At 24.2% G+C, this 23,503-nt stretch overlaps 1 protein-coding gene across 2 annotated transcripts in view; it reads right to left on the reverse strand.

The window, feature by feature from the left end:
* The window catches only part of LOC119664371 (cAMP-dependent protein kinase type I regulatory subunit), a 26,739-nt gene extending 5,986 nt beyond the window's left edge, over window positions 1-20,753 (reverse strand). The window contains exon 1 of one of the 2 annotated variants that reach the window (XM_038073879.1): window positions 20,517-20,753. In XM_038073879.1, coding sequence (XP_037929807.1) covers window positions 20,517-20,546 — 30 coding nt within the window. In that variant the 5' untranslated portion in view covers window positions 20,547-20,753. Of the gene's footprint in view, window positions 1-12,830; window positions 13,113-20,516 lie in introns of those variants that run through there. The other variant, XM_038073883.1, reaches the window with a different exon arrangement.
* Between the last annotated feature and the right edge of the window lie 2,750 nt (window positions 20,754-23,503).

Raw genomic sequence — 23,503 nt, forward strand, 5'->3', positions numbered from 1 at the left:
ATTTGATCAACACATATAATAAAAAATTTTTTATCAAAGTTTAAAGTGTATTCGTATTGAAACTTTTACATTAGGAACATATTTACTAACCGATTTAAGTTAAATATTTCTAATAAAAAATACAAATAAACTACTATGTTATTTAATAACATTGCGAACTTTTATGCTAAAATTAATTTAAGATTTAAAATGATTTGTTTTTTTTTTTAACAAAAGCCACTTTCGCCCACAAAATTTATACGTCCGATATCCAAATGTTAGGTCCCTTGACATTGGCACTATACGCTGACGATACGTGTATGCTATACTCGGATAAATGTGCCCTCAACATAACCAACTCACTTCAAGAGAACTTACTTCATCCAGAAATGGATGATGTTTATATGCTCTTGAACCAGAAATGGAAAATAAAAATCAATAATGAAAAAAATTAGGCTCTGTTCATTACGCGTAAGAGCAGACAAAACCTGTCGAAAGTGAGAGTGGGAGATATAATAAACTGGGAGGATAGTAACATATTAAATATCTAGGCATCACGGTGTTCAAACGATTCACATAAATGTTCAACTTAAAAGAATTAGCTGTGTCCAAAAGTTCTCATCACCTTCAACCGCTTTTCAAAAATGAAAATCTGAATGCTAAGAATAGGAGGCTGTTATAACATATAACGAAATAATTTGATCGTCACTTCTATATGGGTGTGTAGCGTTCAGCAAGGCTTCAAACACTACTATTCACCAGCGAGAAATTGCACAAAGCCAGGCTCTGAGAAGACTGAAAAGGTGCCATTGTACATTAGGATGAATGACATTCTCTGGGACTTCAGGATCTTCAGGGATTGATCCGACCAAAAACTATATAAAGGATAGAGCCCTGAAACTATTTACAAAAACTGACAGCTTACTAACATCGCGTTATCGAATCTTAAAATGATTACTGCTTTATCGGGGAGGTATGCAGATCTGTGGGCAGTTATTGCTTAGTCTGATGAAATGTTAAACAAAAATCCAGTCTAGGCGTAGAGAGGGGTTATGAAGAAATCTCGCAGTAAGTAGAGAGTAAAAGTGCTCAAGTGCACTGACTCAACTAGCGTCAATATAATAATAATTCTTATAACACCATTTTGGTTTTCACTAAGCTATGAAATTATTTTACTTTTTTAAAAGTTGTCGACACTTTGTCACTACTACAAATAATAGGTTTTTATTTCTACTGTTAAATATAAGTTAATTAAATACTCACTTTTCAACTAAATCAAATAATGCAATCCGTAATTGACATCAATTCAAATTTCGTTGCATAATTTTTATACTTAGTTAATTTATATTTTTATATATATATTTTAATATCTATCTATATTTATTTTTCATATATATATATTTATATATTTTTAGAATTAAAACAACTATTATTGTCATTAGGAATATAATGAATTTTTTTTAATTAAAATTGTACTGATATAAACTTATCTCAACAATTTATTATTTTTTTTAAGTTATATTTTTGTATATTTTTAAATTGTTTTACATAAGTTTTCTTAATTAGTTCAAGTAAATTATCAAGAATCATGAAATTTACATATTATTGGAATATTACTATTTTGCTAATAATTAAAATATTTAGATTTAATTAAGTAAATATAGTAATTTACTTTTATTAATGTTTACTTGCATGACAAAAACTAAAATTTAATTTATAACCAACAAGCATTGCAAATTTCTCTTTACTGATTAAACAAGAAATACATAACATTTTTAGACCTGGTTCCTGAACACTACTGCCACATTGAATGTGTTTACTTAAAGTAATCCATCAGTTATGGGTCACTGAATATACCTATTTGTTATCCGCTGGGTCATTAGCTACACTTTACCTATACTAGGCCTACTTTCCCAATACTATATGGTATGAACAAATTATGCTGTCGTGTACTGTACTGTATAAATGTTGTAAATTGCAAGAATAAATATTGCTGGTATATTAGTTGGATGTTGTTGTGTACCCATAGTATTACCTCTTAAATGAAAACTTACAACGAAAGCAGAACGAATAAAAAAAAACTGTAGGATTGGCGATGACCAGCAAAGCTGTTCCATTTATGGATGCGTTACATCAGTTGACATGCTTTACATCGCCATTGCTTCAATTCGTTTTTAATGTGACGTAAATAGTTGAGAAATTATTGCAAGTAGTGCAGTCACTTAATTGCATTGCACATAATTACAGTACAATGATAACTTTATTAGTAACAAGTCTGTCAGGCAATACTTTGTATTGCTACATTTATACAATTAGAATGATAATTACAATCGTTTAATATGGTTAGCTTGTTTATTGCAGTCTTGAACTTTTCAAGTTCTCTGCAGAAAGTACATCATTTTGATATAGCTAGCATTTCAAAATAAATTGCATACGTAGGTAGATAGAAATTTAAATTTTATTTTTCTTTAATTCTTACTTCATGAAATATTTATACAGCATTTGTGTCCATTTTAATATTAGTATATGTGGATTAATTATAAAAAAAATTAAAGTTATAACTAATTGAAAATCTATTATAGGTGCGGTAGAATTTGACTCCTGTCGACTCTGTTATGAGGAGAAGGAAACAATAAAACATGTTCTATGTAACTGCCCAGCGGCGGCAAGACGTACGTAGACTCGATTACCTTGGAAGCGTGATCCTAGTCCCAAATCAAATAGGTAAAATTAAGCTTACAGCAATTATAAGATTTATAAATAGTCTAAAATTGTCCTAGTTGGGCCTATAGGAGCACAATAGATTTTTTAGGTCGGGGTGCTTTAAATAGCCTATTACTTAATAATAATAGTAATTGAAAATCTGTCTCTCAGATTTAGGTGCCTATTATTATGGTATTCTGGTATGATGAACAGTAATAAAAAATGTTAAAGGGCTTTCAATGTTTTGTATAACGGAGCCTATCAAAACAACTATAACGACTGCTTTTAAACCTATCTATTAAATCTATTTTTTGCAGAGAAAGAAATGCAGCTGAAAATCTACGAATTACTGAACGTTTAAGCGTTCGAGCACAGCTGTATACATATTAATACTGTAGTTGGTTCAGAATATAGACACCGACTATGTATCTTTGTTAAACGATCAAAAGAATTACTGACAATTATATATAGTGAAATGTTTGAAATCGAAAGGTTATACCTTTAATATCTGTTCTAAAATAAGATGAGAATTTACAGCCGATTTCTACTATACTGAACTAGACTTAAGAAAATAATAAATAATTATTTTTTAACTTTTAAACTTTATAAAAATCAATCTTGTCATAAACAGATATCTCTTTTAACTGTGCAATATTGTAAGCCCTATTTTTGATTTTTCAAACCAAGTTAATTTTCTTACACCAGAGTTTCTCAAATTGTGCTCTGCGGAGTACTTATCGGTTTTACTTATTCACAGGTAGTGCGAAAAAGTAAATTTATTTTGTATTAAATGAATATCATGTAAAAATTTAATAATTTGTCTTAACTTTCCAATATTAAAATTACTATTATAAATGGGAAATTTTTTTTAACAGAACAGAACTGTTAGTCCCGTCGGTATACTTTTAAGAGAGCTTTCACTATTTTTGTATTTGTTGTTAGTTTCAGAGCGTTACTTTTGGCTTGGCTATCTTCAAATCTTTAAGTACATTCATTGATTTTTTTAAATTAAAAATACGTTATTTATAAAGTTAAAATGACTCTACACAAATTGTGTGCATTTGAAAATATAATAGAAAATATGCAGTGATAAGAAAAATATAAATTGATAAATAATGTAACGAACATTTCGAAGTAGAAAGCACTTGAGTAACAACAAACATAAATAATGAAATGCCAGAATAGCGTATTAAATGAGTTGAAGTTGAAAAAGCAAAGCTTTTAAAAATGCCAGAACAACATAAATCGAACACCCAAGTCAATGAGTATGATTTAGTCTTAGCTTTTATGTTTTTATTTCAAACTCAACCTGAAGACTAACTTGGAAAATAAAAAATTCATTTTAATTTGAGTATCTTTAAAATTTGTATTACTTATGGTTTACAATTTTTTTACTACTTAATTATTATTAATAAATAATAAACTAAATAGTTTTAATAATAATAATAAATAGTTAATGAAGTAAGCCAGTAGGAATTTGGAAACTGGATTATTGAGTAAAAGTAGTAAGGTCAGAAAGTCTAGTATTTATGAAAAAAATTCATACATTTATTTGACATGAAACCAATTGTTTATTTCTATAGATATATAATAGCAGTTAAATTGTAAAATATAATTTGCAAATAATTTGTTTGATTTTATGCAAATCAGTGCATGTTTTTGTGTAATTAACAGTGACATAAGCGATAATATTAACTGTTTTAAGCTCTCATTCTGTGTTTTAGAGGACTTTTTTTTAAAAAAAGTTCATGGTCAAAATGGTTTTCCACTCAGAAAATACCTTTTTAATATTCTAGTAATGACAAAACCTGCAAAATGCCAACTATCAAATGAAAGAAAACATTTAAATTAAGTAAATGAAAATTGATTTAATGAAAGCGTTAAGCCATTTTAAACAATGACAGCAAAGAAATTGAATGAAAAACTTTTGCAGTATTAAAGCAAATGGAAAAGTGTATAAACCTTTATACTTAGATAGAATTATTCCAATACGTATTTACGTTTTACTTCAGCAACTATTAAAATTATATGTTTTTTTAGACATAAGGTAAATTAATGATACAGGCACGTCGTACTTGTTAAAATAACTTTTTATTAGTTGTTAATAAATATATAATGACATCGAAATAAAGTAGAGAAACTATTGTTGAAATATAATTACATTTTTATACACAAAGTTTGTTTTATATGAAAACATCTAACACATTTTGTACTGTTTTCAGATCATTTAATATTTATAAATTTGAAACAGGACAACGTAAGGAGGACGTTATTTGAAGTCCAAATATGAGAAAGACAAACAATGATTATTTATTTAAAAGTACGTCACAAAAGTGTGACATATGTGAAAACAAATATTGAAACTAAAAGTGAACAATAAAGAATTGTTGCCAAAAGTTTCTGAAGGGAAAATAACAGAATAAAACATTAGTTGGACTGTTTGTTTGTGCAAAACACATAAAACTTCGACTATAAATGAAATGCAGTTGTTTTCTCAATGTTAGTAAATCTCAGTAATAATATACGTGATTTATATTCTCTAGTACACATAAAATAGATTTATGACAAATAACTGAAATCAGTAAAAACTTTATAATCTTATATTAGCATCCTTTTTTTAATGGAATCAAAGTCAAGATCAAGTCACTTTAACACAAAAAAAAATATTTCATTGCCATTTTAATGAAGTTGTATTCTGTTTATGCGATTAATTTGATTTACAAGCTTTTTAAAGTATTATATTGTCTGAAAGTTTTAAAAGTTAATCGTCACTTTGTAACAGAATAGTTGCTTTAAAAAAAACTTGATAATAATTAAAGAAAAGAAATTATTGTATATAAAAATATATAACTAATTATGTGAAGGGAAAAAACAAAATCTACTTGAACACTGGAGAGGCAAACAGGCATACAGCAGACAAGAAAATTCGTTGATCCTGAACACATCAAAGTAGACGCTGTCCTTAACCTTAGCAAAAACAATATTAAAATCTACACTGATCTTCTTTAGACTCAGAAACAACAGAGAAACATAGAAGGAAACATCAGAACATATTCTATGCAACTGCCCAGCGATGGCAAAATATAGACTTGACTACCTTAGAAGCGGAATCTTAGTCCCAAATAGGTAAAATGAAACCCACAGTAATTACGAGATTTAAAAATATTTCAAAATTGTTTTAGTTGGGCCTTTAGGCGCACAATAGATCGCACAATAGATTTAGATAGGAGTATATTCATATTCCATACATTTAAGAGAAATTTTAACCGAATGATTATACATTTTTCAAAACTTAAAATAAGTCAAATTTATGAGCTATGTTTGTTTGCAAATGGTTTCTTTTTATTATGATATTACTTTTGTTACATGTATTTTAGATTTCAATCCACAACAATATGAGCTGAAATGACTAAGTAGCTGAACCCTCTAATACTTTACATATTAAATGGCTGTAAATCAAATAACCAATGAAAATCATTAACACGCAATTCTTATAAGATCTTTACGAAATATATTATAATATGCATGTCTTATTTATAAAATAAATATGGAGATGGTAATGGAGAAAAACGTTAACGATAAATATAGTAAAAAATACTATAGTTAGAAAATATATAATATTTAATAAAATATACATATATATTTAATGTGAACACTAATAACATAATTTTTTTAACAAAATAAAATTATTTGAATTTATTTTTTATAACATTTTTATTCTTTATACCAATTTTAATAAATTTGATGTTTAAATTCTAGAGAAACGTTTCTTAGATTTCCATTCAAGGAAAAGGAAACCAATGATGAAATACGAAATACAATATCTACTAAATTACCGAACAAAATTATAATTTAGTAAGTAATTGAAGATATCTAAGACACGAAACAAACCAATTTGACAAATACAGAATCTGATTAAAAGATTTAAATTTTTTATTTTAACTGGGCTTAGGTCGTTAATTTAATAAATAAATATTAAAAATATTTTTTTAAATAAAAAATTACACTTATATGTTAAATATTTAATTGTATTTTAATTTTTATAAAATAATTATTAAAAAGAGATTTTTCGAACACTAGTGAACTACAACAACAAAAATTCATTTTATATTTTAATTAATTGAGTTTTTGGTTGACCATACAATTGTTTCGAGTATTGCCAAATACCCATCATCAGTGGTCTTGGAAATAATTTTTGTATTTATGTTACAGATATTTCGGTTTATTTCGTAGACCATCTTCAGACTGGGCGAAGATACATAAATTCTTATTACGACCAATTTTCAATACGTTTTTTATTATTACTAAACGTAGGTCTGACGATAAAATTTCATCATAAAACTTAACTTTCTTATTTCTTCTTAATTTCTTCTTAACTTTGGTTTTTCTAATTTAATTTAACTTCGCAAGTTAATGGAAAATTTAAAGTGCTAAAGAGTTATAAAACTTTAAGAGTGAAAGAGTTGTAAACTTTAGTAATATAAATTTTCATATATAAATTTAATACTAAATAGTTATAAATATTCATGAGCTTTTCTTTTTCTATGGTGAAATCACACTCAGTCATTAAACAATAATAATAATAATACGAGTGGATATACGTTATCAACCACTAAAGAAAAACTAAAATCGAAAACAATAACCATTAAAACTTATGATGATTTTCCTGAGTCATTCTTACTGTGACATATGTAATTATGTGCTTATAAAATATTTATGAAAACCATAATTTTATTTAAGTATCATTCACGTCAAATTATTAAAAGCAAAAATACCATTTTAATACTTATATACGAGTATCCCTATATCCATATTTATTCGAATGCATTATTAAATTAGTATTTCATTCATAAAGTATTTTGACATCAGTTTTGGGTGCACATTAAAGCATTTTCCCATTATTACAAGCATTACATGTGGAGTATTTCTATTTTAATAAAAATAAAACATTTTTATCCTATACCTAAACTCAGCAGGTACACTGTGAAAAATAAAAACAAAATAAATATATATACACAATATACATATGTAAAACGGTATTCATATCTTACTTTTTAGAATTTTGCAAGTGGCATAAATTAATGGTATTTTTTTATTCTATTTTATAAATAAAATTAGCGAACCTCAAACATTTTTATATATATTTTAATATAAAATATTTGTGTATGAGAACTTTGTATAAAAAGATAGAAAATTAAATTAGAATAGAAAGTTGAATCGTGTGTAGTTCAAAACAAATAAAGAAATTGTTAAAAATAAATATTTTCAATTAATTTATTTTTGATGGCTAATAATATGTATAGATAAAAATACAAATGACGTTAAATTGTAAAATTTTATATAATATTAAAGTTATTACTACAATATTAAAATTATAAAATAATGTAAACAATTAGTCAGAAATCATTTATTATTTTCTATGAAGTGATGACTACAAAAGTGATAGTAAAAAAAGTATTTTCAAAAATAATAGAATCAATTCAAGTTGAAATAGTTTGAGTTTAATTAAAATAAATGTTTGGAAACTATTTAAAATTTAAAATGAATGTTATTTAAAATGTGTTATTATGTATTATGTATTATTAGTCTTAGCAGATAAAACTAAAAATGATTAGTTTTAGATAAAACATTTAGCACAATTTACACTTAGTTTCTAGAATTTCTTAGTTAATCAGAAGATATCGCCTTATAGAGTATATTGGATTTGAGTAAAAATTTGAAGCAGCTTTAAACATTTGATAGATGTTAAGGATTATCGCAATAACGTTACATATTATTTTAATTTATGGAATAAAGGCATATTAAAAATTTTAAAAATATTAAACATTTAGATATCAGACACTAAAATACTTAAAGCTTTTTCACAATCCAACAAGTTTGGGGCTGTTATAACCACGCGGTTACTAACTGACAACAGTAAAAGAACAGAAGTCTATGTGATGTGTTACATGCTTAACAATTCTATCTCTCTGAACCTAAACAAGTTATTGGAATGGATATCTTAGTTCCGTAATTATTTGTCATCAACGATGAAGTGCCACTTACTTGTCGAACCTAGTAAGTTAACTCCAAAATGGGACATTATATGGATTGCAACAACAGCAATAATCACAATATAATCTCGGTACATTTACACCTAGTATTCATATTGTGGATAAATCCAAATACTAAAAATAGTAAAATTGTATTTAATTTGAAACCATTCAAAAATCTAGCAAAAGACAGACAGAAAACTGTTACCAAATGAGCTAAAAAGTGTAGTAGTAAATAGTGATTATATTATTATTATATTATTATGTATGTAATAATATATATGTAACAGAACAACTCTAGTTAGTTAAGTTCGATTTTCACCAGACATACATCAACAGCATATAATTTTTAAGAGAATAAATGAGTCAGTACTATACCACTGACAGACAAAAGAAACAGTTCGTTTCAATTAAATTCTGAGCCGCTCGACCACAAACAACATCTTCTGAACAAAAACCATTCTACAAGAAGGTTGAAGAAGTTTTAGATTTTGGACCAACCATGTAGAATATTTATATATAATTTTAAGAAAAGGAGTATAGTAATTATAACTATATTTTATTAGTAGAATAGCTGATATATATTTAACAGATTACATATTATAATAATAGTACAAAGTATAAAGAATTTACAATACTTTAAAGTTAAAATATTCCACTGTTTTAAATATATATATATATATATAATTATCTGGAGAAGTCTATTTATCTACGTGGAACAAAAAAACTAATCATTTTGGGATAGACATAAATATGTAAAATAATCTATCTTATAACCAATTATTGTCTAACAATATATCCTATTATTGTATATAGGATATATACAGAAACTTAAGTTTTCGCAATTATTGGAAAGCTCTCTTTCGAGAGCTCTGAAGAATTATTAGTAATTATCGAAGATCACAAAATTTTTAAAGAAAATAATTTATTTAATTGTAAACAATTTTTAATTTTATAAAAATAATTTTTTTAAAGAGAACAGTAAGAGAAAAATATGAAATAACAAGAGCCTTCGGACATAGACAGCCTATGAACTTACATATAGAGCTATAAAAACTCTACGAACCTATAGCCAGTCACTCTTAAAAGTTAACAAAAAAAAATCTACCTAAAGCTAAAATCTATCTAAAGCTGTCAAAAATCGTATTATTAATTTAAAAAAAAAAATAAAGTTTAGAAATTTAATAACAAAACATGTTTATGTAAATACCATCTGTTGAATAACCACCTATCGAAAAAATGAATTACTTAATTAATTACTTAATCGTTAGCTTTTAATGTTTAACTTAAATTCTATTTATTTAATTTTTGAAACAATAAATCGATAAACATTTTTGCAATCATTGGGTTTCACACAAAAGTCATACCTTAATATATTGCTGAAGTGTAAGTAAATCGTTTATTTGCTTCATCTAACACAAATTAAGGTGGTAACCTTTTTATCAATTATTTACCAGAGTTCCTTTATTTTTCCAAGAAACTGAAGCATATTATTTTAATAAAAAAATAAATACAATGCTTTTTGTATTTGTTCTATTCAATTATATATTTTCTTGATTTACATCTGCAGTGCAACCCCATAGGAATAAAATAACGAACAATATTTATTTATGCCCCTCAAATACAAACAAAATTCTATTTTTTGTATTGGCATTTTTATGTTAAGGAAAATAAATTTCCACATAATATATTTCTAAACGCCTTTCTGAAACACACTTGAATGATGGACTGAAGTAAACGTCAATCATGCAGATAATTAATTTAATACACTTGCGGCTGTGAACATACCCAAACTTAGTCAAGTATTCGTTGTGGTAATTGCATTAATAATCGCTTTGTATTTATTTATTGAACATTTATGGCGTGTTGCGTATCTAGCAAAAATAACGTAAAAATAACGTAAAGAAAACTTTGAAGGAAACTTGCGTCAACATATTTTGATAACATGTTTAATAACACGTTTATAAAAATCAATTGAACAATTTTTAGAAGCATTGGTTATAAGATTATTTATTTTGCGTTATCTTTCTTTTGTGTTTTAGTCTTATAACAATTAAAAATACTTGATTTAATAATTAAATTTTAATGAAGTAAAAATAAATGGCGATAATAAATTATTTGAAATGTACAAGAAATTTCGACTTTAACACCTGAACACTAAACTCGTTTAAACTCATTTAATGTGTTTAAACGAAATATGCAAGTTTATGAAAATGGTATCATTTTTAAATAAGTAAAATATAAATATATATCGGATCCACGTCCATTCTTCATCATCAATATAGACAAATAATTTCTGATGTGATAAACATCATTATTCAACATTTAAATATTTACAATGAAAGTAAGCCAGGCATATATATTTAAAAATAGTTATATATACGGACTATAAACTAATTAAAAAATATCGAATATTGTCTTTTCTTTGCTAATCGAATCCGTCTAACTTTTAAATAGTTTCTTTTTGTAAGTCTCGGCAAGAAAAAATTAACATTAAAAATAGTGTTTTACGGATCACAATAATAACAGCAAAAGTAAATAGAATACACTACGAATTATCATTATTATTTTCAACGTTATAGTTACTTTTTACATAATATATATATAAAGGTTATAAGTTTTTATTGTAAACTTTTTAAACAATGTCAATAACTTTTTGATATATCTTCAAATAATTAATTTATGTTTTCTTTTATATCTTATATTCCGTTTTAAATGATTCGAAAATTATATTTTGACTAAAATCTATTTATTTTTTATTTTAATTAATTTATTTTTTTACACCAAATGTTAACTGTTTTATTTGAATCTCATATAAATTCGTATATACTGTTAAAAAGAAGGACTGATATTATTTTAAATAAATTATTGCAACACTTACATCATATTCTGATAGAAACAAAAAGAAAATGCAACAGTGGAAAGCAGAAGATCATATATCGAAGCATTTTCACTCTACAAATTTATGGCTCCTTACAAGAGGAGTCTAAAGAGTGTATTTACATTTAATATTTGCTCTCAGAAATAAATTTGTGACAATTTATGTAGTAATGCGAGAATATCTACCATAATTCTGCTATAATAGAAGCGATCACAAAGAAGATTACAAAGGATATTATAAACCACGTATAAACCCCTAACTTCATACTATGAAATGTAAATGTATACTTTATACTCCTTGCGTAAAAAACCACTACTTAAATTATAATATAATGTTGGTTTAACACGATTTAGGTTGGGTTATTGTGGTAGTCGATCTAATTAACCATTTTATTTAGTGTCTATGAGCCCGTCGTGGTACCACTAAGCACGGGGCCTATACTGAGTATAACGTAAATATAAATAATATAAGTAATTTATAAGATATCTACTTTTGTACAATTTATTACTAAACTTATTTATGCAATATGAACTGCAAGTTTATTTTACATAACTTTGAAATAGATAAGTGAAAAAAATCCAATTTAACCGACATGAAAAATACTAAAGCTAATAATTTAGTATAAATTTGAAAAATTTTGCATTATATATATTTAATAGTTTATATAATAACAGTTATTATAAAAACACTTAAAAAATTGCTTCTTAACAAAATTCAACTTAACGTTTTTTTAATCATCTATATCCGTACTTTAGATGCAACACTGTATAAAAATGAAATAAATTTTATAGAAAACTTTTGTATAAACATAGTTTATATTAAAATTAAAATAGTTAAATTTGAAAACATAAAGTTCACATTTACAATTACTTACAAGTATTTAGAATTTTTAAGTTAATTAATAATAATTGATTCGTTGCAATGATAAGGTCAATTAAAAAAAGTATTATAACAAACTTTTGGGATGCATCAGACAAAACACCAATATCGAATTCTATATGCAGTCATAGTCATAGTAGAATTTTTTACTTACGAAGCAATTATTAAATTAATTAATTTTAAAAAACAATATAGCAAGTGACCACATCAATCGAAAATAGAATATATATCCAGTTCGTTTCAAATGAACACATACTTAAAATAGTAGTATAACTAAGGATTGACTTATTAGCGATATAGGTATATGCTATCAGAAAGCTCGCTACTTTTTATATGAATTGCATACACATGCTAACCTTAGACATTATCCAAAGCTATTTGTACTTTGAATTGTTGATTGTTAACTTAATTTGTGCACCCAGTGAGTCTGTTTAATATGCTTGAGTAGCTTATCAATAAATTTTTATGACAGTTGATGACGACCGTTGCAGTTGCAGTTGCAGTTGCAGTTTCCTTCACTACTTTAGTTGTTCTTTCGTCTGACTATTATCACTCGTACTATTATCTAGTTAAGTTCAATTTTTTTTTATTTTTGCTCTTTAACTGGCAATATTTATTTATCACAATTCCTCGTTTTTATTTTTGTTTAGTGCATTTGATTATCTCACAAAAATTAAAACAATCACTTTTACATTGGTTTTATGTAATATCAAATATAAAATAAATTTTTAAAATTATTTTTGATTAAGTATATTTTGTGGCACCCAATGACAAATCCAATGTCACACTTTAATATAAACTAAATGTTATACACAATTTTTGCTTTAAGATTATTAAAAAAATACGAAAATTTGAAATTAAAAAATTATATGCTATATAAAAAATTATTTATATATATAATTATTTATTAATATATTATGTTTATTTTCGTTGAAAAAAAAAAAAAATTCGACGTAAACGAACGGACTTATAATTCACAAATGATATTATTTCAACCGGCACTCATTAAAAAATCTTGGCGACAATATTAACATTTCAAAAATAAATATTCTTCGAATTATATATTTTCAAATGAATGTGGAATGACTTTATGGCATACATAACTAAATTCAAAAATATTTTTCTTATATAAAAATATACATATACTTTTGACTTAGTTTTAGCAAATTTTTGAATAGATATATTAACACATATACGAGTATTAACACCTTTTAGCACAAATCATTTTAATTATAAATTTAATTTAAAACTTATTTTAAATTTTATATGCGACCATAGTTTTTAAGTTTATCTTAGCTTTACTAATTTGCTAATAGAACTAAGAAGAAAATATATTGAATTGTTAACGTTAAAACCAAGGCGTTACGATGTATATACAATGTCACTGTCCCACTAATAAACTTAAAAGCAAATGTACTCTGCTCAATCGTCAAACGTACTTATGAAAGTAAAAGTTGCAAAGAAACATCTATGAAACTACAATGTTATATTTACAAAAATAGCAACAACAGCAACAGCAGTAACAATAGCACTAACAATAAATAATAGCAGCCACAGCCGCAGCAATAGCAATAGCAACACAAACACAACTCAAGTAGGCATAATCGTATAATGTATGAGTCCGTCCATTAGAGCGTTCATATAAGTTTCTTTGTAATACAAAGATAATATACACATATACACCCATATATACACGGGTATAACTTATATGAAGCACAGCGAGACTATATAGTTGGTATTGCTATTAAATTTGCCGTTAGTGAGTGTTTCTCACAACAATAGTGAAATTACTACAATCGGTCGTTACGATAACCCACTACATGCAACTACAAAATAAAAATATTGCAGGGCGTATGATTAACATAAATATACACAAATTTTAACTATATCTACATTCAAAATATGCATTTGTACAAGAATAGAGTTTATATCTTTTTAACGTTTAAGCTATTTACCCTATAATTGGTATTTTTTATAATTATATGAAGATCATAAAACGAAAGTTAACATATAACCACATTTAATTTAAATATTAATAATAATTATACTATTAATTACACAAAAAACTAAAAATATAACTATCGTTTTTCTTTTATTATGAAACTTTAAATATGAAACGGGTGGGAGGATAACATAAAATATCTGGGGGTCACTTTTGACAAACGGTTCAATTGGCTTAAACATTTGAAATACAAACGGAATAGCTGCTCTAAGATTCTACATTTATTAAAGCCGCTATTTAATAATTATCACTTCAACTTTAAAAACAGAAAGTTACTTTATACGCAAGTAATTAGACCTGCACTTCTGTACGGATGTGTTACATATAGCAAAGCCTCAAATACCACCTTAAAGCAATTACAGATAGCTCAAAACCTGGCCTTAAGAAAACTGTTTAAGATTCCATGGTACATTAGATCAACGGACATACATAGAGATCTTAGGATTGACTCAGTGAAAAAATATATCAGAGACAGAGCTTTAAAATTATTCACTAAAGTTGATACGCTACTTAACCCTGCCATAACAATCCTCAAGTCCACTTCTGGACTCTCAGGAAGATATGCTGATTTAAGGTCCGTCATCAATTAAAAGACAAATAAATGATATGATTTTTTAGCCTAGTTAAAGCCTAGTGTGGGGTAGTGATAAACCCCCCAGCCATTATAGAGTAAAAGTGCGTAATAGCACTAACTCAAGAAGAAGAAGAAGAAGAAGAAGAAACTAACTATATATTATTTATTATATATATTAGCATATAAAATATATAAAAAAAATTAATAAAATAAAATAAAATAATTGAAAAATAATCACATTTCTATTAAAAAATAAAATTAAAAATTAATTATGTACATAAATAATATATTATAAAGGAAATACATAACAATAATATATAATTATATTTTATATTATAATTACTTTATATATATGTATATTATATTGATATAATATTATATTTATATTAATATTTACAAAATTAAAATTATCCACAAATAATATCAGAAATTTATTTATACTTTGAATGATGAATGAAATTATCCCATTTTATAATTAATTTATAATATCAGTCATGTTAATAATTTGTTATAAAAATTAATATATAGTTAAAATATATAACACAAACTATTAGGTGTAATTTTTTATTTAAAAAAACATTTTTTATAATTTTATGTGTTAAATAAACGACCTAAGCCCTGTAATAATCATAAAAAATAATATATAATTCGTCATCATAAAAAAATCATAAACAAAAAATAAACAATATTCAAAAATAAGTATATTTTTATAAAGAAATATAAATATTTTATTTAATAAAATATTTAGACAATATTTTATTACTTAGGTTAGGTTATATATAAAATATATATAAAATGAATATAATTAGCAAATGAGTCAGCAATTGTAGACACTAAAAATATCCCAATAACTCAATAATTTATTACTACCATTAATTTAATAATATCCATAGTTGAATAATAATAATAATGTAATGATAGCATTAATTTTATAACAACAATAATTTTATAATAACAATAATTTAATTATAACAATAATTTAATTATAACAGTCATTTAATTATAACAATAATTTAATTATAACAATCACTTAATTATAACAATAATTCAGCTATAACAATAATTTAATTATAACAATAATTGCACATTTAAATCAGAAATACTGAACAATACTTTTTACATTGTAGTAATGAAAAAATAAAATGCATAAAAGTAATCAAAAAATGATGATAAAAGCAACCAAAACATAAAATAATATTTTATATTTATTACTAAAACTAATAAAAATTGAAATGAAACGTATTCAAAATAAGAAATTGAATTAAAGGTAAATTACTTGTTGCAAACTTAAATTATTTTAGTTATGCAAATTTTTCCTTTTCTTATTTTTATTACGTTTCATTTTAATTTTTATTAGTTTTATTTTATGTTTGTTATATTGTTTTTAAATATAATTAAATATAATATAATTTTTTTTTGTTTTATCATTATTTTTTAGTTGCTAATATACGTAATTACGTATAACGTAATACCATTACCATTACGATATTAAAAATTTAAATTAAATAGTAAATTATTTAAAAATAATTAATATTTAATATGGTTTTACTAAAATAATATATAATAGAGGTTTCGAACTGTAGTGGATTACAACAACAAAAATTTTCTTAATTATGTTAATTAATTGAATTTTTGATACTTAATACTTGAAGTTCCAAAAAATTATTTACAAATAATTAAATATAAGAAATAATTCCAAACCTACTTATGATGGGTATTTAGCAATACTTGAAACAGTTGTATAGTCGGTGAAAATTTTAACTAATTAAAATAATAAAAAAATTCTTTGTTGTAGTTCACTACTGTTTTAAACCTCTCTATTAAATATAATAGTTTCTATTAAGTAAAATAGTCACCATCATCATGACTGACGTTAAAAATGTTATTTATTTACATAAAATGAAATATTAAATATGATATTAAATATTGAAAAACGAAATTGCACTCATATGTATTGTTAGCTAATAAATTTATAAAATCTTTGAAAAAATAAAAATTAATATTTCGTTAAATTATTATCATCATCATTAATAAAAACAATTTGTATATTATATTGTTATTGATAGTGTTAAAAAATATTCCACACCTAATAGATTGTCTTGTCTAAAGTATAATAATAACAAAAATGCTTTGAATTCAAATGAGAATAATCATAATAATTTTATTAATTTTAAAAATACAGTATGCAAACTGAAATAAAATACACAACACAGTCTGATTTGTTTTTATAAAATATACACAATTACTTACAGTAATTGTAATTAACCAAACTAATTCATATAAATTATTTTTATTAACATATTTTAACTAAATAAATAAATAATAATAAATAATAAATAAATAATAAATTATTTAAAAATTATATTTATTTTAAATTATATTAAATTATTATTAAACTATTCTGTTTTAACATTAAATAAAAATTAAATTCAATCATTGTGGGTTTAGCGTTTAGCATGAGTTTATATACGAGTTATGAACTATATATCACATAAAATATAGAACCATATAGATTTATGACTTTGTGCTCGATTTTAAACCTTTTGAATTAAAACAGAAACAAATTTATATCTGGTGTGCTAAATTTATTCACAAAGATTTTAATTTATTATAAATTTAGTTTAAGAAAACCTATAGTCAATATGAAGAAATCACAAGAAATATATCTGTGAAATTATTAGCTGATCAACTATGGTAACAAAGTATGAATAAATATGAATACTCCGAGTATATTTTTATTTATTTTAAAATTATTATTTAAAAATATAATACATAACATATTTATCAAAACAGGAAAACATAAACATTTTATCATATCCATTTGCCTCTTTGTTTACCAAATGAACTGTCTGAGTATTAATTAATTTTGTGAATGCACATTTTGTAAAAATGAATATATTTCAGCAAATATTCTGATGGGCTATTGTTTATGATGCAATTTAAAAACCAAATAATAATATTAATTGTATAAAAATTATAAAATAAATTTAAATTGATTTAATAGTAGTAGTAAGTTATTTTATTTACGATTATTAAATTATAACATATTAACAGAAATTTTATTATTTAACTTATTTTAACTACAGAACTACAGATTATTTAAGACAATAACAATAAGTTGTCTGTCTATAACTATTAAGTTTAAAGCCGATTCGAACACAGTCCTAATAATAAATAATATAATGCTATAATAACGAGAAAATTCAAAAAATTCAGCCAATTCAGAAAAGCAATAAAAGGATATGAGTATAAAATAAATAATATAGTTATGTGATTATAGTATATTTTAATTTAATGTTATAATTATATAATAAAAAATAAAAAAAAAAACAAAAATATATATTAATAATGATGAATAATATATGTATAACTATAACTGATTTAATACATAATCGCTTTAATAAAAAATTTCTCAAGAATGCATTTATTAATTTTTGAAAAAATTAATTAAAAACAAAAATGGATTTATTTTTCCAATAATTTAATAAAATAAATATTATGTCTATCTAAAGAATTATATATGCCAACTCGACAGCTGTACTTTATTTGCCAGTTAATGCTAAGTTTGAGACTGGGACAGCATAAACGTACGCGCCTCTTTGGAGACTCAATAATTTTCATTTCATTTAGCTCTTTGCTGATTGCTGTTTATTTATGCTTTAGTATTATTCCTTTTAAGCACAAGTTTTATTTGCGCTTTTCGGTTTTTATTTCTTAATGGAATTGTTCAGTTCAACATTGTTACAAGATACTCGTGGCTCTAGAATGTGACAAATCAATTTGGGTAACATTTCTATAAATTGACGTTTTGTTGACCTACGCAAGTTTAAAACTTAATGAGCGACAACAAAGCAATTACTGCAAAAAAGTTTTAAAACAAAACAATACAAAGAATAAACAAAAAAAAAAGTTTTGGAAGACAAGTATTATTGTGGCCTTGCAATAAAAATTTTTTCTTACGGCCTACATTTTTTTTCTACCCATAAACTGTCTCTCGTTATTACTCGTACTCTTTGCAGGCACAAATGTTTATGTCGAAAAATCTGTGCTAAATATTTTGCGAAAATGTACAAGAACTTGTAAGGTTGAATTACGACAGCCGTAATAAGTGATTTTGCACACACATACACGCATACGCACATACATTAGATGAAAGAAAATATGTATATGTGTTGTGTGGCATAAGTCGTACCACTTGGCGTATGATTAATATTAATTATTCAATTAATGAAATTACCACGAATGTTGTGCGTTAAATTGACAGCGCTGATTAAGGTTTACGGAAGAGCAAAGTATTGCTTAAATCATTTTCATAAATCAAAAAATAACGACATGACTTAAATTGTCTTAAGAGTAATTGAATATTGCATTAATGACAAAAGTATTAAAGAACAAAAACAATTCAAATTAAACTAAGTTCATGGATTAGAAACGTTTAAAAGAAATTAATAAAGTTTTTTTTACAATATGTTTATTAATAAGTTTATACTTTGTTAATATGTTTATAAATATAAAATTTTGAATTTATTTATCGAACTGTTTTTTTATAATGGATTCTATATATTTTTTAAATCGGCTATAGGCAACATTTATTTATTATATGGTATTATATTCCATATTTCGACTCTCCTTGAGACTCATCATCGGCTTCACGATCTATCATAAATTAATATTATTAAAATTATATCTACGTCAACCGACCCGTCCCGCCATCATTTCTTACCTGTCACCCCTAAGGATAGAAACCCTACTAAATTAAAATTAGATAATAATGTAAAATTAAACAATAATGTAAAAAGTATAAATAGTTTGTAAATTGCTAGATGTTTTTAATATTAGGACTTCTCCTGATGAAGGCAAAGGCGAATTTACCGAAATACGTGTAGAGATACACAAAATAAAACGTGCAAAATAAAAGTTAAAATATTAAACAACAAAAACCGACTTTATATCTACGTCATCCTCTTTATTCTATAATCTATATTGCACAGTGCAATAATCCGAACTATAGCCGGATTAAAAAAAAATATATAAAATATATATAAAATAAATATATATAAAATATATATAAAACATATATAAAATATATAAAATATATATAAAAATATATAATATATATAAATATATATAATATATATAAAAATATATAATATATATAAATATATATAATATATATAAATATATATAATATATATAAGGCTGAAAACGACGCTGGCCTTGTATGCAAAAGTTTTATGAGTTTTACAACAAATAAAAACCATACACAACTCATATATATATAAACATATAAGTATCTATACTAATAAAATTATACAAAGAAAAAAATACAATAAAAAACTTATATAATATTAATTCTGTCTGAGATGAGAAGTAGGTGCACACAGTTCTTTATTGTTTTTATGTGAAAAATACGTTAATAAATTTAATTAAAAATGTTCTCAGCTTTTTTGGAAACTTGTGACTTACCATTGAATGTGCCAACGTATTTGCTGCCATTATTCCAAGCCAAATATATATATTTTTATTATTATATATGACCACGTTAACTCAGTACGCAATTATTTAAAACAAAAAGATACACTCTGACGTCGACTGCAAATGCTGTGCAGTAATTTTTTTATTGCTGTTAAATAATTTTAGTCTTTCAATTACACATTTGTCAGCAAATTTTATTAACGTAATGACGGTATTGGTCTCTAAATAACGTTTCAGATAAATTATTATGTCGTTCAATCAAACAAGCACTTATAATGAAAAATGCATAAGAATTTAATTTAAAAATTTTTCTCTAACTTTTAATGTTTACATAAAAATAATTTTGTCTATTTTCTATTATATATACCCCGTGTTATTTTAGTTCGGTGCTGATCACCAACTGACAATTTTATTTTACTTTTTTCCGATGTTAAGTGTTAAAAAATAAAACTTGTGAAAACTATGCAAAATATACATATATTAAAAAATAGATAGATATTAAAGTCTGTTTGTTATTAAATATTTTTATTGCATGGCCATAAACAAAAATATTTGGATGAATTATTTAAATTGATTATTCAAACTAATTCCTAAGAATTAAAAATAGAAAAATTGAAATAACTTAAAAAAATATAAATAAATAAACATATATATAAAGATATAGATATATAGATATAAATATATAGATATAAGTATTTAGATATAGATATATAGATGTAGGTGTATAGATATGGATATATATATATAGATATAAATATAGATAAATAGGTATAGATATATAGATATAGATATATAGATATAGATATACAGATATAGATATAAGTAAATAGACATGGGTATGTAGATATAGATATACAGATAATAATATATAACACAAGATATAGATATGAATATATCTATAGATAATAGATTAGTTATGATTAGATATATGGATATTAGATATACAGACTAGATATATAGAATAGTATATATATAGATTTAGGATTATTCTATATATAGATCGATTATATATTAAGTACAGATATATATATATAAGATACAGATCTTTATATATTAGATACAGAATAAACGATAGATATCATCGAACTAAATCAGTACATACAAATAAAACATATACACAAGATATATAATTAATTACTATATATTGATAATATACATATAACTTAAATTAATAAGTTAAATTAATACGGTATTCAGACGTCATCGATAAACTGGTAAAGTGATAAAATGTAATGTTTATTTGTTTTTGTGATATGACAACGTTACCGTGTGACTGAAACATCATGTCTAATAACTTTAGGTATTTGATAAAACATCAGCTGATTCTTATTAATGTGTAGTGTGTCACAAAAATAAAATAAAATTTGAAATGTTTGATAAAGTATAATCACTTTGTATTACTATGTTTCATAACTGGAGAACCAAAACATGAGAAATATCTTATAATATACAATATACATCTTTAAAAAAAAGTCACAATAAAAAAAAAAATACATTAAGATCAAATTATCAATATATTGTTTAAAAACAGAGATATTAGCTTTAAATTGCTGCATTTAAAGAATAGTTTTGAAAGATAGCAATAATTAACAATTTGAGGTATTTATGCATGATAAGACAAATACCCACTTTATAAAATTGCAATAAACACATTAGTCTGTTTTAAAATAATATATAATAAAATCTCTCAACGTAAAGATTTGGAAAGTCGATGAAAAGCATACTAAGAAGAGAAGCACTTAATATGGTGTAGAAAACCTAAAAGGAATGAATATTAGAAATTAAATAGAATTAAAAAAATAAATAAGAACACTATAATAACAGTTGTCTAACAAAAAATATAATGATAATAAGTAAATAGATCACGGATTTCATTAATAACTGAACATTTCTTTATAGAAAAAATTTAGAACCTTTACTTGGCCAACTTCATAAATGTCGTCATATTCTGTAGAACAGTTATGTAAAATTAAATATATTTCTCAATATATTACTCTTAAAAAATATAAAAAATACAACTATACTGCGTACTTTCTAAATATTTCATTTTCAATCCTGCCTTACTCTTTCAAAACTATGTAATTCTAGCGTTTGATAAACTCTGCTTGGCTAATACTCTCAATTTATAAATGTTCATTACGTTGTTCACTAATATAATTTTCCCTACTATTTTTAATTGCATTTCGCATTACTTTGATTGATTTTGGTCGCATTTTTTTTTGTAATAACAATATTAATTTTTAGAATTGCAATGTTGTAATACAAAAATAGTAAAATAAATTAAATTTAAATAAAATTTAATAACTTTTAATACTGATCCTTTAAATTATCGTATCATTTTTAGAGAAACAAAAGTAAGGAAACAGTTTTTTTTTATTAAAAATGTATGTATTTTTGTGGAACTAATACCGCACATAAATATTTTATATAAATTTCATCAAAATCAACTAGTTTCCGGGCACATAAGTAAAAAAGCAAATAAATATACAAAATCTCATTTCTATGCACATACTGATATATAAAGTAAATATTATTATAAAATAAAATTAAAATAAAGCAAAATTAGTAGATACACGCAATAAAATAAAAATTAAACAAAAATATACTACATGATTCTTATAGTCTTGTAACCTTTAATATAAACAAACCTCCTGCTATTTAATTATTGTATTAATTTTTATAATTTGTATTTATATGTAAGATTTTATCGTTAATATATTTAAACTATTTGTCTCCAATATTATTGACAATTTGCAATTACAAAAATTATGGCTTTTGAATGTAATAGATAGACTATTGACAAAAACTTTTGCAAAAGAATTAAGCACTGGCAGTATCAACCATATGCTATGAATTAAAAACACTTTTAGATATTGTAAATTATTAAAATAGTAGTATGAAATGTATTAGATTTCAAGAACAATCGTGTATATGTCTTGAAGCCATACAATAAAATCAACGACTGCAAGTTGTTGTTG

This window comes from Teleopsis dalmanni, chromosome 1 (genome assembly GCF_002237135.1).
Source record: "Teleopsis dalmanni isolate 2A chromosome 1, ASM223713v2, whole genome shotgun sequence".
Classification (NCBI taxonomy): Eukaryota; Metazoa; Arthropoda; class Insecta; order Diptera; family Diopsidae; genus Teleopsis; species Teleopsis dalmanni.